General features: G+C 45.6%; 1 protein-coding gene across 4 annotated transcripts in view; it reads left to right on the top strand.

Moving 5' to 3' along the window:
• Window positions 1-16,913, top strand: part of DAPK1 (death associated protein kinase 1) — a 168,171-nt gene that overhangs the window by 74,396 nt on the left and 76,862 nt on the right. For all 4 annotated transcript variants that reach the window (XM_019734018.3, XM_019734045.3, XM_019734028.3 and 1 more), the window contains exon 3: window positions 13,108-13,329. In XM_019734018.3, the coding sequence (XP_019589577.3) occupies window positions 13,108-13,329 (222 nt within the window). The remainder of the gene's footprint in view (window positions 1-13,107; window positions 13,330-16,913) is intronic.

Genomic DNA, 16,913 nt, shown 5'->3' with positions numbered 1-16,913 from the left:
CTACTCACCTGATCTGGCCCCCAACGACTTCTTGCCTTACCTGAAGATAAATATTGAAAGGAATACATTTTGATGACATTCAGGACATCAAGGGTAATACAATGACAGCTCTGATGGCCATTCCAGAAAAAGAGTTCCAAAATTGCTTTGAAGTGTGGACTAGGAGCTGGTGTTGGTGCATAGCTTCCCAAGGGGAGTACTTTGAAGGTGACCATAGTGATATTCAGCAATGAGGTATGTGGCACTTTTTCTAGGATGAGTACGTGAAATTAATTGTCAGACCTCATAAATAATTGTTTTAAAAACTAATATATTGTTAGATCACTATGAAGGGGTTTAAAATTCAAACTCAATGAGCCAGTTCTTCTAGTGTTACTTCTTTGTGGTTCGAAGCATAGTAACTGGTGATGTGTCTCTCATAAATGCCTAACAAATCACGAAATAGCTAGAAAAATTGATTTATTTTTGTGCTATTCACTTACCTGTTAAGTGGGAAGTAATCTCTAAATCGTATGCATTACGCACCTACAGGTTCTGAGCCAGTACCTCCTTCTCAGAGTTCACTTTCATCATGAAGCCACCTAGCTCCACCAGAATCCAGCTGCCTCACTTCTAGAATTGGTCTAGGACCCCTAAAAGTCAGCACCCTAGAGTGAAGGCCTAAACAAGTATGTTTCTTCCTGTTAGATTGGCCCCTGTTCAAGGTCTGTAGCCACCATTTCCTCTGGGCCTCCTTACCTTCCTGGAAGTTGTAACCGCTCTTTAAACTGGGTAGGCTGCTGGCCCAGGTGTTTCCATGTGACTGCAGATAAGCACAGGCTCTTGATCCAAGTGGCAAGGCAATTAGACCGTCAGGGGAGGGACCATCAGGGGAGGCATTCTGGCAGTCTCACTCAGCTCTGCAGAGCCAGAAGTGCCATCAAGGTGGGGAGGGATGCAGAAGCGTTTCGCCCCCACACTGCAAATGAGGAAGTAGGGACCTGCAAGTGGAATGGCTTTTCATCTGCACCTCGGGCCAGAGCCCGCTCCCACTCTGAATGACTCCCTCCTTCACCAGCCAGAAAATTATGTTTCCATCAGAGAACGCTTCTGAAGCCCCCATGGATGATCACTCCGAGTCTCCCTGAGTTCAGATTCCACATTTTCTTAGGAAGTGACACCCCACGGAAAGGTCATTGGGGTTGCAATCCCAGCTTCAAGCAGTATCACTTGCATACCGCATACATGCAAATTATTTTTTATTTTCCTGAGCTTTTGACCAAAGACCTGATTAGTAACACCTGCTCCTCAGAAGTCTCACTTTCTGGGAGAAGTGACGTCATCCGTGTACTCAGCCTCCAGGCTGCGGTATTCACAGCCCTCCCCTGCCTCTGACATAAGCTTCATGTTTGTTGGATCTGATCGCAGGGGTGAGGTCGGCCCACATGGCAGGCAGCCAGGGAGCTCTGCTTCCATTGAGGGAATACTCAGACTTCCCGGGAGCTCTGGTTTCTCTCTAACTTATCATCTTTCAGTTTTATCTGCGTGGCTCTCTCTTCAGGTAACTCCAGCAGTGAATTTCCCTGCCAGCCTCGCCTTGCCTAGCCTGAAGTGACCCCCTCAGTCCTCTGCTTGTTTTCTCCTCTCCCAGACTTCCTCTGTGAGGTGAGTCCCCACCTGATTCAGAGCCAAGGTGACAGATCTGTAGACATCATGGGAAAGGGCCTGGCCAAGAACGCTGTGAAAAGGATTCCTCCTGGCTGGGCTGACAGCCAGACAACCACTAGCTGCCTCGTTGAGACCTGGGCCTGTGACTCTTGCAACTGCAGAGAAGGAAAACCTGCTACCCCCTGTTGGATTCAGTCTCCAGAGCCAGACCGGTCCTGGTATAGCATCTCCAATGCACACCAGTCATATGGCTGCACTAAAAGCCACATAACGCCAAGCATATTTGAATTTCTTCCAAGTCACTGAAATCCAAACTCTTCACCAATATAGACCTGACTACTTTGGATAAGATGGAGCTAATTCTTCCAATGACAAAGCCTGTGAAAACACACAAGTGAATAGTATTTCTACCTAAGCCAAGAAGGATGCCATGAAACTGTTCACATATCTTTGTGCAGTACCTTTCATGCTCCAGAACTGGGTGGAACACACGTCGGGGAGGATTACCCCACAATTCCTATAAACTACCTTTAATCTGTGCAACTTAACGTAGTCTTTGCACAGTTACAACCTATGCCCATCAGACTGCCCAACTTTTCCTTTCTCATTATTTCGGCTAATTTTCTCCATCTTGAATCTTAACATCTTGAATGAATCTTTCTTTCTTTCTTTCTTTCTTTTTTTTTGGCCACGGAATAAGGAACTTCAGCTCAGCTCCTTGTCTGTCTTCTCTTTCGCCACGAAGTTATATGAACCTACTGCTCCCTTTTTCAACTTTTTCCCCTGAGAGCAGCTTGCTGACTTGAGAACAGATCGTACCTTATGGCCCAGTTAACTTTAGCCCAATAGCTGAACGGGGATTACATGACAAAGTCAGGATGATCAAATAATGAGATTGGCCCGAGGGATAGCATGCTGAAGTTGGAATGATCAGACGCAGGACTGACCCCTCTACAACCCAGCTGGGGCAGCCGGAAGGCCACCTGCCTCTCGAACACAGTCTTGGGGCAGCACTCCCTGCTCTCCCGTCATCTGACATGGTCACCATTGATGAAATGGGAGGGCTGATTCCAGTGTGACCCCCTTTCTTTATAAGGTCATTTTAGTCTCATAATACTGGACTCACAGAGTAATCCTGCTTCTGATGTGGGGCTTCTCTATATGAGAAAATATTTGGAGCATTGTTGTTTATTTGTCTGGTCCATTGGTGTTCTTGTTTATAGACTGTATCAAATGGTACTTTTCCAAGACTTGTTTTCTTCTTTTCTTTCCCTTTTGACTATCAAACAAACAGCTATGAAGCACCAGCCTGTGTTCTGTGCCTGGCCCTAAGTTAGGTGCCAGGGGTGGTGCTGAGCAAAGTGGGCGAAGTTCCCCCAGCCCTCAGCTACAGCGGGACCCCACTCTCTCTGCACACCTCCTTCAGGTAGTACTAGCAACTCTGTTATATGGTAATGTCTTAATTCCTGCTGGTTCTAAATTCCTTTGGTCACAGGCCAGATCCAAATCAGGTACCACTACATATGGCAACTAGTGACAGAAAACAAAAGAACTATACCAAGAACAAGATGTCAATGTTATCTCCAGACTCATGTAATTCAGGTGACAGGGAGGGCAGTCAGGACATGCTCTCAGGGATCCATAGGCTCCAGGCTCCTTCCCACGACCACCACTTTCTTCTCGGGGGTGGGTCTCATTGTCCAAGGAGGCACTGAGGGCTCAAGAGTTCACCTGTAAACCAACCAGCAGGCTTCACTGCACTCTGCCTCGGAGCTTCTCTGCCTGCTCTCAGTTGCTGCCCAAACCCAACTCACGTCGGAGAGAAATGAAAAACTCCCAATTCTCTTCTTATCTCAGATGGTACCGGGCTTCTGACAGGACTGAGACCATCATGCATTTGCCTAGCTTCTCTACGCGGCCCTTGACCAGTAGCCAGGAGGCAGAGGAGGCGACGGTCTCCACTCCCAGCCCTGATGCGGTTGGTTCCCACCCTCCTAATGTGCCACAGTCCCAAAAGGGACTGAACCCTGTGGGCACCTCCTACCCTTAGCTCTGCACTCAGATCCACCCAGGCCTGAAGGAGGGCACTGTGACTGGTGTTGTGCCTTAGGAAATAACCTCAAAGTGCAGCTTTGTGTTGAGAATTACAAGGAAACAGTCGTAGAGAGTCCAGTCCCGGCTCTTAAGGAGCCAGCCATTTAATGAGAGAGAGGACCAAAGCAAATTTTTCTTTAAAAACTGGATTTCAAAATGCTCTGTGACCAAAAACAAAAAAAAGATTTCTGGTGAACAAGCCCAAATCCTTGGAAACACTGAATACTATACCCCCTTTTGGAGAGGGCAGGGTCTGCTGAGTCCTGCATACTGAGACCTGTTGTGACTCTGTTTACCCACTTTTCCCTAAACTTGCTTGGCCATTTCTCCTAGTAGCATCTCTTTATTTGGGAAGTGCTCCTCCAGATGGATCTCAGATGTTCCCCCTCCAAGAGGTCTCATAGGGACAAGTGGAGTAGACAAAAGCACCCACTGCCATCTTTCTAATCTTATTTCTGAGTCCTGGCGTGCTCTGGTTTGCTAATTCCTTAATTATAATGAGGCTGCTCAAGCCACCCGATACTCTGTGTATTTGGTTTCTTTGACCCACTAGCAGCACCGCACTTGTGAGGGGAGCCACACCTTTGCCCACCCTTGCTTTGGGTCCCAGGTTTTGCCCTCTTCTCCTGTATGGTCCTATCCTCCGGGAGGATGCTGTCCCCAAAGGGTCTGCCTCTGTACCCCAAATGCTCCACCAGCTGTGTTACTCACATGCCTCCCAGCCCGCCCTTATCATTCTGCATCTCACTCCTGATTCGCATGTTGTTCTGGTTCCCTGGGTGACCTGCTGCTGTTTATCTCCTGGGTAAACTCTGCCTCTCCCTCAGGGCACCCTGGCAACCTGCACTGCCGTCTGATTGGTGGAGGAACCTAGTTCTCTAGACCATTGCCTTTTTGGTTGAGTCCTGGTAGCAGTTCAAACTAATTTTTGGAGGGTTTAAAATAATAATAATAAATCACCAGCTTTAATTTTTTTGTAAAAACTACTTTGTCTTGCTGTCACGCATAGCTTCTGAAAGGGCAGAAAGAGAGCAGTTCTGAGTGTAGGCTGCACCATGGAAATATTCCAAGGGAACTGAACTTGGTGCTTAACTATCCAGTTCCCCTCTTGGGTTAGTCTTCATCATCAGCTGAAATCCATGCGGCTGGTGGGTTAGGATGGAAGGGGAGGTTTCCATTGAATGAGGACAAAATGCTTCCTCTTCACACGTGTCCCAAGGTAAAGGTGGTATCACTATGGGAATGCCCCAGGCATTCAAACCAGTCAGAATGAAGATTAGGTAACGATATGTTTCCTGGGTCCTGTTGGAACATTTGGTTTTTGTGTGTTTCCCAGGGTGGGGACCTGCTTCTCCACAGAGACTGGGAAAGATAAATGAGGTGAGCACAGCTCAGCCAGAAATCTGTTAAGGCATTTCAGTGAGTCTTTGGGGTTTGTTGTTGTTGGTTTTTGGTTCTGGCACAGAAGTCCCACTTTCCTTGAAAGATGGGGGATTGCTGCCAAGATGAGAAGTGGAGAACCTGAAAAGGGAGCCCACACATGCTGATGTGACTAACGGTAGGGCTCATTTGTGTGAGCCCAGTGGGGGTCCTGCATTCAAGACGGTCTGTGCACTGTCGCTCTTTTCCACGCTCTCCCCTTAGGCAGGTCCGCGATATTGGTCACCTACTGGCCCTTCACCCTCTATATCAAATCCTCCCTTCCCACAGATTCCTAGGTTATCTGTTAAATCCACCATCCAAAATATTTCAGTGGCCATTCCACCTATCCATTGGTACATAAGAAACCACCCCAAAACTTGGTAGCTTAAAACAACAACTTATTAGGATCTCTCGTGCTTCTGTGGGTTGCCTGAGTGTTCTGCCTAAGGGTCTCTCATGTGGCTGCAGTAAGATGTTGGCTGGGACTGAACCCATCTGAAGACTTGATAGGCTAGACATCCTAGATGGTCACTCACCTGGCCACCCTTTTAAAGCTGCTGTCAGCTCAGCAGGAGCTGTTGACAGAAGTACCTCCATGTGGCCTTTCCACATCGCTTAGGCTTCTCCCAGCATGGTGGTTGGACTCCAAGAGGGAGCACCCAAGAATGTGTGTTCTGGGAAAACCTAGAATCACTTCTGCTACATTCTATTGGTCAAGCAAGGCTCAGATTCCCGGAGACTGGGCTGAGAGTCTACCTCATGATAGAAGAAGCAAGGTCACCCTGTGGCAGGGTATGTGAGGTTGAAGAGATGGCTGAGACCATATTTGCTAAATGCAGTCAGCTTCCCCTACCCACAGGCTAACACTTTAGCCTCCACACAAAGTCACAAGGTCTTTTGGGGACCAAAAAGGACCTATCCAATAGGTATCTGTCCAAAATGAAAATAGTTTTGTCAGTTCTAATAGGGAAAAAAAATAGAGACTTAACACATAGATTTCAAAGTTGTTGGGTAGAAAATGCCAAGAAGAAATTTGTTGCTGTTTTTCAGCCACTGAAACATTATCCTCTGTGCTTCTTTGAGAAGCATGAAGCTGAGATAGCTTGCCAGTTTTCATCTTTTCATGTGCTTGATGTGCTTAGAGAACTCAGCTTACACTCACATACCTGACCTCATTTCATGTTGTCATCACCTTTGCACAGATGGGGAAATGAAGGCTCAGAGAGTTCCCTGCTTTCCCACGTTGTTGGCAGAGTTGGGGCTGGCATTGCTCCATTCTGGGCAGGGCCCTGAACATCCTCGCCACTACTCCCTCTTCTTTCAGAAATTCTAGGCAGGCTCTTTCATGCCTCCCTGCCTCGGCTCCTCTCGGAACCAGTCCTTCCGCACACACCTTCTTCATTTCCTGGCTCTCGCTGAGCCTTCAGGATACAGCCTGGGTCTCCTGACCTCACCCTGTCCCTGGGAGTGGCCCAGAGTGGCTATGTCCTTTTTATGACCCTTCCCACATTATGGTGTTAATGTGCTTGTCTTTCCCATTAGTCTAGAGACTCTTTAGCGTCTTTTCCCCTGCCATCAATGTGAATTATTATCAAATGTCAATTCATCCTTAAAAAAATCATTTGTCACCTCGCCTCTTATTTAAGACCTGTAATTCCAATATTCTAGCAGGATTCACGCCACTATCCCTGTCTGAATGCAGCTCTTCAAGAAAAATAGTTGGCCCATAAACTGGCACTAAAATTGTGCCGCAGCGGTTGATATATGAATTCAAAAGTAAAAATTACTTTGTGTTAATTAGAAACCTGATTGCAAAGACTTGGAAGGAAGGCAGAGTTGAAACATCAGCTGTTTGATTTAAGTCCACTGTTTCCAGCATTAATGTAGGGAATTCACAATAATAAATAGTTACCATAAATAAATTTTAACTGTCATATGTGCTGGGTAGATACATATTTAAAATCAAAGCAAAAATTATATGCTTTTTTAGTCACCTTTTTTAAATCTGTAGCGACCTTCCAGGGTGGGAGCGTGCTATAATGTGTGGATCAAGATCAGTAATGAAAATGTTAGAGCCCAGATAGGCACCAACCCATAGACAGAAATAAATTGTCATGGCAGCCAGTTTGCTCTTCCTGCTCTTCCACAACTTCAACTGGGAATGTCTGATATTGTATGTCCATCCCATGTTTCCCCAAGTGAGACTAAAGCTCCTACAAAGAAATGAATTTGAAAATAAAACCTGACTGAATTAAACCGTTCAACAGGTTTATTTTTAATGCACTTGGAAATATGTAAGACCTTCAAAAACACAAACGCTTCACAAATTGCAGGTCATCTTTGTCCACTGACCTTGAGACTCTTCTATGATTCTAATTGTGAGTTTCATGCTTCCTAAACACACATGCAAACGTGGTTTACTTTTTATTACAGAGCGCCTTCAAGCATGTCAAAGCGATGGTTTTAATTAATTAAAACACTTGATGAATTTTTAATGGGGAGGAGAAGGCTATCTTGCCCAAACTTACTTAACCACAAAACTTCCCCTCCGAAAGCTCTTTCCTAGAACATTGCGCTGGTCCTGTCTGCAGCTTCACAGGGGGTGGCTTGTATTTCCAACAAAATGGACACAAGACCAGCATAGGAATTGGTCTCAGTAAATAGAGCTTTGGAGCGAATACACTTGGTTTGAAATCATTACTTAATTATGCAAACTTACTTTGCTGAATGATTTGGGGCAATTTTTAAAACATCTCTCTGAGGCTTGGTTTTCTCATTGATAGAAGAAATGATGTGAATTTCATAGCGTTGTGATAATAAGGTAATATTTGTAAAGAGCTTTGCCTAGAATCTTGGTTACAGTTCATTGAATGATTACAAGGGTTCTGATCAAATTAGATATATTGGTAAGTCAGACAAAGAAATTAGATAGCAGCTTGTTCTTTGTGAAGCTTTTGTCCTTTTAGCTAGAGTTTTTCTCTTTTTAATAAATTTGGGATTATGTTTGAGTTAATTTCTTTTTAGTATAAAGCTCTTTCAGGTTGGGATGTGTCTTACTGTCTGTATGTTTCTGACCATTAGTACTTAATGAATGTGTATTACATTTAACTGAAAGTTTATCTATCAAAATGGATTTGGCTGTCTGTACCTAGCAACAAACGCTTCTGTCAGTTATTAGATGACAGAGAATGTTAGTGCATTTTTAAAAAAACGATGTACAACTGTTTCTCATTATTCATGGTAGTTATGTATTATAAATTCTCCGAAAACACAAAACTAGCAAATACTGAGCCATTGGTCCTGGAGAAAATACAGGGTTGGGTTTCTGCAAGCCTCTGGTCACAACATTTTTGACAACAGACCCGTGCATAAGCTTGTTTTATGTGTGTTTCTGTTTACAGGCGCCTTATTTAATATCTCTTGTTGATTCATTGACATTAAACTCAAGGCCCACAGCACTAAAGTTGTGCCTGAAGGAAGCTAATCTAACACACATATTTTCTCTGGAAGGCGCATCATAGCCTGTGGCTTAGGAACTCTATACACTTGGGGCCTTCACAAATAGTGAAATCACCAACAAATAGCACAAAATGTGAGAAGTGTGGCACCAAACTATAAAAAGGACACTGGTTTACACTGTGTTTCCCCGAAAATAAGACCGGGTCTTATATTAATTTTGGCTCCAAAAGACGCATTAGGGCTTATGTTCAGGGGATGTCATCCTGTAAAATCATGCTAGGGCTTATTTTCCGGTTAGGTCTTATTTTCGGGAAAACACGGCAGTATGAGAGCTGAAGCAAGAAGGCAGAGTGTCACCTTGATCACCCTCAGCTGGGAATATGCCCATTGGGTACCTTCAATCTGCAAATGACCCAGAAAGCGGGGCAAGTGTTGGTTATGAAGAAATACAAATAAATTTTAGTAAGTAGGTGAATCTGTAAATAGGGATCCTACAAAAAATGAGGGTCACCTGAGTAAATGCACACCTGTTTTGTCCATTGAAATGTGGTAGAGACCGTGAATTTCTATTTTCCAGTAAGGAAACTGCATCCCCCCACCCATTGAACCATGGTTGCAGTCGTCTGTATGGGTGGCAATCATGGAGGAGCCTCCAGTGTTTGTCACAGGAGAGGGGCCCTGGGGCCACAGGCAGTCAGTCCCCCAAGTGCATTGCAGTCATGGCCTTGCTTCTCTGTGTGCATTTACTCAGAGCTCACCCTGGATGCTGTGTCACGGTTTTACTCCAGGAGCTCATGATTTAGAAACTCTTGCCGAAAATAAAACCCCAAACAAAAAACCCAAAATTGTTTTCTTCAGTTGTCGGTGGGAGGGAGGGGACTGGAGAAGAGGAACTGCCCCCCCAAAGTGGGTGCAAGGGATGGGCAGAGGAGGCTGGGCCAGATGCCCAGGAAGGAAAGGGTGGAGGCAGCAATTGAGCAGCAGTCCAACTTGAGTTAGGCCTCACAAAGCAAATTACTGTTCTTAGAGAAGTTTCTTCTCCAAGGTGTCTGGCCTCAGTTGCTGGCTGCCTGTGGAGATTGCACTGTAAAAATTCCTGGCTGTTAACCAAGTGCACAGCGAGGCCCCCATATCTTGAGTGGGTGTCCTGCCTGCCCTTGGGCTCCACTGTGACTCTGAGTTCCCAGGGGAGGGCGCAGCAGCGGTGAGCAGCTGTCAGCCCCAGTGCTCCCTCCGAGTGGGGCCAGGAGAGGAAGGGGCGGGATGATGGGTTTGAAGGTTGAAGCCTGCAGCCAGATTTAGCAGTAGCTTTACACACTTTGTGGAGTTTTCTTTATTTTTCCTCTTAGGGCTCATTTCCCCCTGGCAGTCATGAAAGGTGATATTTTGGGGGTTATACTGCAGCGCTTTGGGATTTAGGCAACCGTGAGCTAATGACAATAACTCCAGTTGTCAAAGATTAATCATAGCTAACAGTTATTGAAGACTTACTACTGCCAGGTGCCGTTCTAACCACTTTACGCATTATAGCTCATTTAATCGTTCCTTTCCACCCCACTGCCCTCCCAAGCAGGCACTATCATCATACGTACTTTACAAATAAGGAGACTGAGGCGGTTACGCAGTAAGCGAGCCCACTGTCACACAACTAGTAAGCGGTGGCATCAAGTCTCAAACACAGACAGTCTGCCCCTGCCCTACACAGTTCTACTGAACTACAGTGAAGCACCTTCAGTTTAACATCTCTGGCTTTTAGGATCATAGAGTCAGAATTCAGCATTGTGCACGGGCTTCTCGAGGAGCTCCACACCCAGTGCCTCCAGAGGCAGAAAGATGCCCCTGACAGCCTTCTGTCCTCAAGGAATTACAGTCTTGGGAGGGGTGGAAAGAGCCAAGGAACAGGCAGAAAAGAGCAAGTGCCACAGAAGGTTCTGAGGTGCTCTTTGGACTTGGGTGCAGGAGAGAGCGCTGGTTGGAGCAAGGAGGTGGGGGCAGATTGTTGGGGAGTTGGAGATAAATAGGGAAAGGTATCTTTAAAGAGGCAGCATTGAGATGGGCCTAGGAAGTGTTCCTCAGAATCATTCTACATCCTCACTGACCTTCTGCACCAGGGTTAGCCAGGCAGTCGTGCAGCATTAGAATCCCACTTCTCCCCAAGGGGCTTTCCCATCTTAGCCCTTCCTCTCCCACCAGCCTGGGAGTGGGGCGTGGGGGTTGGGGGTCCAGAAGTGTGAGTGAGGGATGGGTTGTCTGATGAGGGGGTGGGGAATCCAGATGTTTCACTGCAAACCTGGGCCACACAGTCTGTATAGCTGTGTACATACTCCTGGCCGCGACACACAGGAAGTTTGGAACTTCTCCTTAACCCGGGCATTAGGGTTGGTGGGTCTTGATGCCCTTACCTTCCCATAATTAAAAAAGTGAAAATACACTTGGATAGTCTCTGAATTTAGGCTTGCATTTAAATTCTTTATGGTTCACCTTCAGAATTTTCTTTTTTTTTTTTTTTAGCTCTTTGGTTTTGTGTTTTAAAGCAATGTGATGCAAAACACAGTCTGCCGTGGGTCTTTACAGCCCCTGAGACAAGTCGACATGAACTTGACCATGTGAGAGGCATGCACTGGCCCAGCCCCTGGAAGCACAGGTTATTTGTGGTTCGGAGGTCCTGTGCTGGGCAGTGCCCTACCTCCTCTCTGTGTGGGAGCCCCATGAGAGCACTTGGTGGGGACATGATACCATCTTTCTAGGGAGTGAGACTGTTTTTCATCTTTTCTCCATAAACCCCATCTCTGCCACCCATCCCCTTACCCCCAATAGAGAGAAAGCCCAGTTCTTCACTCCCCAGAGAAATTAGAAAATGATTGTAGTAAAGTCGTAACAGATCCCATGACTATTTAAGATCACGAGTTTATGGGCAATTGGTGCCAGCTTTCCGGTGTGGTTTATTCTTCTTTGCTATCGTGCTGCAGAGGGAAAGAGGATATTAATAACCTGTCATGCACAAAATTTGACAATGTTATAAAAATAATCCTTCACTATGTGTTTTTTCTTCACTGGCCTCCTGCTGCTAAAGTAAGTGAGTAACATTTTAAAGTATCCATTCTTGAACATCAAAATATTACCCTTCATTTGATTTTTCTCTCCCCCTTTTGTCTTCATGTGAGGAGAATAAAGCTAACTGAAAATCACTGTGATAGTTCTTCACATAGCCCCTCTCCAGCCGGTGCCAAGAAATGTACAGATCCTGTAATGGATGGATCGACTTTGGGTGCAGTGGAAGCAGTAACAGTCGATACAGGAAGCATGTTTCTGTTGTTTTTCACTTACATTCAGGGTAGCCTACTCACCTCTCAGGATTTCAGCTGCTTATGTATTCACCTCTTATTTTGTATCAAGTTCAAGTCTTATATTTTACATGTGGATAGGAGGCTGTGGTTACATGCTGTGGCATAGGATGTATAGAATGCTTTCCTCTGCAAGAAACAGAAAACACAAGTCAAATTGGTTTAGTGGTAAAGGGAATTTATTAGCCTATGTTGTTGAAAAATCCAAAGGCACATGACTTCAGGCGAGGGTTGATCTAGCCACTCTACCATGTTGCCCCAGCCCTAATTTCTTTCTTTCTACTGGCTCTGCCTCAGCAATGATTGGCTTTAAACCAAAAGTGGCTCCCCTCATGGTCCCAAGATGGTTGGCAGCAGCTTTGGGGGATCAAAGAGTCTCAGAAAAAGTCTTTGTCTTCGTATTCTCTGGAAGGTCTTACTTAGGTCACATGCCTATCACTGGAGCCAGGGGAATATAGTGCACTGATTGGCTTAGCCTCGGTCACATGATCTGCATCTATAGTTGGAGTTGGAGGCAGCTTCCCAGAAGCACAAAGATCCCACTATATACATGGACAGCGATGCTGGGGAAGCAACTGGCAAATGTCTAGTCCATAGGGCTTATCAGTTCTTGAAGTGTGAACAAAATGCATGTAGCTTTTTTTGTTCTGGGTATTTGATAAATTGATAAGTTAAAAAATACTGGTGCTAGAAATCTGTCATTGGAGTCAGGGCCCTATATGTTTTTCTACCATTTCCCTGGTCTCAGCCCCTTGTTTTTCCAAACACACAGGAAAAGAGCTGTTGGAAGTGAGGTCCAACCAATTGGGGAGCTCCTTCCTGCTTTCCCCATATGTGAAATGGGAGGGAAGGAGACAAGCGCAGAAGTGGAGGCATTATTACCCAATAAATGAAACATAATTTAAGGAAATGATTTCTTTTCTTTGCAACTTTGTTCATAAAGAAATAGGCATAATGAAACTAAAATGTTTTAATGAATATCCCTACTTAATTTGTTAACGTCCCACAATTTGGACTTTCCCACTCACAATTCCGTTGTCTCTCCCCCACCCCATGCCACATCCTTGCTCCAATCCTGGTTTGTTTTCATGAAAAAGAATATACAAATGACCCGTGACTTTCTTCCATCTTTACTCTTCAGCGGGCAGTTTGCTGTTGTGAAGAAATGCCGTGAGAAAAGCACCGGTCTCCAGTATGCTGCCAAATTCATCAAGAAAAGGAGGACGAAATCCAGCCGGCGGGGCGTGAGCCGCGAGGACATCGAGCGGGAAGTCAGCATCCTGAAGGAGATCCAGCACCCCAACGTCATCACCCTTCATGAGGTTTACGAGAACAAGACGGATGTCATCCTGATTTTGGAACTGTGAGTGCTCTCTGCGTGGCTGGAACTGGGCTGGGAGCAAGGACGAGGGTGGGTTGTGCAGTGGTCAGCCCTGGAGCCTGGTCGGGAATGGACTCTGCCAAGTTCAAGAACAAAGATGCTGCCTGGCCTGAGGCCTCACTGTAGTTATCCTTTTGAAGAGCAGCTTCCCTTCATGTGGGCCCACCTGATTTGCAAGAGGGTCCCCCAATCGTGGGGTTCTTCATTTGTTGCGAGGTCATCGGTTTTATGTTAAGCTTTAAGCATATGTCTTCTCACATTGTTCCTCTGCCTTCCTGTTATTTCTCTACTTCTCTCCCTCTGTTCTCTTTCTCTCACTTCTCCTCTCGTCTTCCTACTCTCTGTCTTATACACACACACACACACACACACACACACACACCCCACTTTCAACTGTGGGAACTGTAAATACTCATTATATGAGAGGGCAGAATTGAACCAGAATCACTCAGAGGTGATTATGAAACTTGTTTTTAAAGCAGTTTGCTTATTTTCTGAGGCATGCCCTGCCCCTCAGATGTTATTGTGGGAAACCAATGATGGCACGTTCTGTAACTGTCCCCCAGTCACAAAACAGGCTGCCGCCTGAGTGCTCCACTTCTTGTGACAAGTCCAGCCACACAGGCTGGTGGGAGAGAAGAAGAAGTTGTCCCAGAGTGATTGGCTGGGAATGTCTCTGGGATGTTTGGAGGGAGGAGAGATATTCCGTGCCCTGAGGGCGGAGGGATGAATGATGCAAAAGGAGACTACGGACAAACCAATTGTGGGTGGTTCTCAGTGATGAACCCACCCATTTCCAGGGAGCCTCTAGACTCAGGTTTTCCCTTCTGCCAGCCCATCAGCTCCCCTTGTTTGCAGAGTTCTTAGAGGTGATTTTCAAGACCAGAGGAGATGAAAGTGAATGGGGAACTAAAGGTCAGGCCAGCTGCACCAGGGGCACCACATTGCTGATACCGAGTTTTGAAGTCATAGCAGCCTTGGGCACCCACAGCTTCTAGTTTCATCACTGAGATTTTGGGCACATTGCTTTATGGGTCTGAGCAACAACCTTCTTAACTATAAATTAGGGTAAATAATACTTAGTTCAAAGGGGATTTTGAGGAGATAACTGAGATAAGAACTTAAAAATACCTAGCACAGTGTCTAGCTCATGGATATGTTTAATACATGTTTCCTTTCTTCCTTCCTTTAAAACAGGAAGTTATAAGCCTCTACACTAGTGACAGTCTGGGCTGGATAATTCTCTGGTCGGGGGCCGTCTTGTACATTGTAGGATGTTTAGCAGCATCTCTGGCTTCTACTCACCAGATGCTGGTAGCATCCTCACTTGCAGCTGTGACAACCAAAAATGTCTCCAGACATTGCTACTTGTCCCTTAAAGGCAAAATCCCTCCCCCCACAGCCACTGCTTTAAAAGAAGAACAGGATTTTAAGAGCACAGAGGATTAAGACATCTGCTCAGGGTACAGAAGAGAAAAGAGAGGAATCATGGTGTAATCCTTGCTGTGGCTTTAAGTAGCCACCCGGGAACCAGACAGAAAGAACCGAGATCAAAATGAGGCAAATCCTTTACCATCGCTAAGCCTAAATTTTTCCTCCCTTACGGCTATTGTAAGATACCATGAATACAGAGTTCCTGGAAAAGAAACATTACCAATCACAGCTATTTTGCCTTTTCAGAGAATTACCAGGTTGTGCCTAGTGACTCAAGAATGTCATTTACCCTCTTTACATATTGTACATATGATGTCTGTGAATTAACTACCCTTCTGGTTCCCACCTATGGGTGTATGTTTTGAATTCAGCTTCTGTTGACTGACCCCATTCCAGTGGTATTTTCCATTATGTGCATTTATTTTCCATCATGCGCGTAAACTGGATGACTTACAATTTTTTTCCTATTTGATCTTTTTAATTTTTAAATTATCATACAGTAAATTTGATGATGGAGGAGTGTTGTACAAGTCTGTGGAAGTTAACGCATGTGTGGATTTCGTGTCACCATCACCCAAATCAGGATTCAGAACAGTCCGAGTGCCCCCTAACTGCCTTGTATTAACCCTTTTATAGTCACATCTGCCCTCCAGCTCTACCTTCACCCTCAGGCAACCACTGAGCTATTCTCCATCCATTTGTCTTTTCAAAAATATCAGAGAAGTAGATTTATACACTATACAATCTTTTGAGACAGAGTGCTTCTTTCACTCAGCGTAATGCTCTGAGATTTGTGTATGAGCCCGGTGCTCCTTTTCATTGCTGGGTAGTATTCCCCTGCGTGATACTTGTTTCTGCATTCACCCACTGAAGGACATTTGGGTTGTTCCTAGTATTTGGCGGTCGTTCATAAAGCTGCTATAAACACTCACCTACAGACTTGTGTGTGAACCTAAGTTTTCGTTTTCATGGAGTAAATCCCTGAGTGTGATTGCTGGGTCATGTGGTAAGTGTATGTTTAACTTTATAAGACACAGCCAAACTGTTTTCTGAAGTGGCTGTCCCAAGTTTCAGTCACTCCAGCAAATGAGGAGAGTTCCAGCTGCTCTACCAGCACTCAGGATTGTCAGTATTTGTCTTTAATTGTAGCCATTCTAGTGGGTGCAGAGTGGCACACAGTGTTACATAGTTCATGGCGTGGTGACTTGGAATAGAAGGTGAGCGAGCTCACCAAGAGCGGCTTTTAGATGGAAGGGGCAGGAGGGGCCTTAGGAGACGGCCCCTTCCCCAGGGAGTCAGATGAGAGTTTCTCTTCCCTTGCTATTTGTCCTCCACAGATCCCAGCGTCCCCTGTGAACTGATTGTCCTTGCCCTTTCACCTGCCAGACGTATGGGGGGTTGTGGTGGTTACTTTTATGTGTCAATTGACTGGGCCATGGAGTGTGCAAACATTTGGTCCAACATTATTCTGGGTTGTACCCATGAGGGTGTTTCTGGATGACATTAGCATTTGAATCAATAGACTGAATAAAGCAGATTGCTCTCCACAGTGTGGGTGGGCCTTGTCCAATCAGTCGAAGAACAAAAAGTTTGACTTTATCCCCAATAAAAGGGAGTTTCTTCTACCTGATGGCCTTCAAGCTGGAACCTTGGCTTTTTCCTGCCTTTGGACTGGATCTGAAACATCAGCTTTCCTGAGTCTTCAGCTGATCCAGCTGACTCACCCTGCAGATCTTCAAATTTGTCAGCCTCCATGATCACATGAGCCATTTCCTTAGAATAACTCTCTTTTTCTCACCTTTGTGCTCATATTACAAGCCTGTTCCATTCTGTGCCGCAATCTGTGTTTTAATTTTTTTTTTTTTAATTGGGGAAGGGGAACAGGACTTTATCAGGGTACAGTGTGTACTTCCAGGACTTTTTTTTTTCAAGTCAAGTTGTTGTCCTTTCAGTCTTAGTTGTGGAGGGCGCAGCTCAGCTCCAGGTCCAGTTGCCATTGCTAGTTGCAGGGGGCGCAGCCCACCATCCCTTGCGGGAGTCGAACCGGCAACCATGTGGTTGAGAGGATGCGCTCCAACCAACTGCGCCATCTGGGAGCTCAGCGGCAGCTCAGCTCAAGGTGCCATGTTCAA

This window comes from Rhinolophus sinicus, chromosome 16 (genome assembly GCF_057876585.1).
Source record: "Rhinolophus sinicus isolate RSI-liver-muscle chromosome 16, RSI-T2T, whole genome shotgun sequence".
NCBI lineage: Eukaryota > Metazoa > Chordata > Mammalia > Chiroptera > Rhinolophidae > Rhinolophus > Rhinolophus sinicus.
The sequence above is the reverse complement of the archived record's forward strand: the minus strand, read 5'-3'. Positions and strand labels throughout refer to the sequence as shown.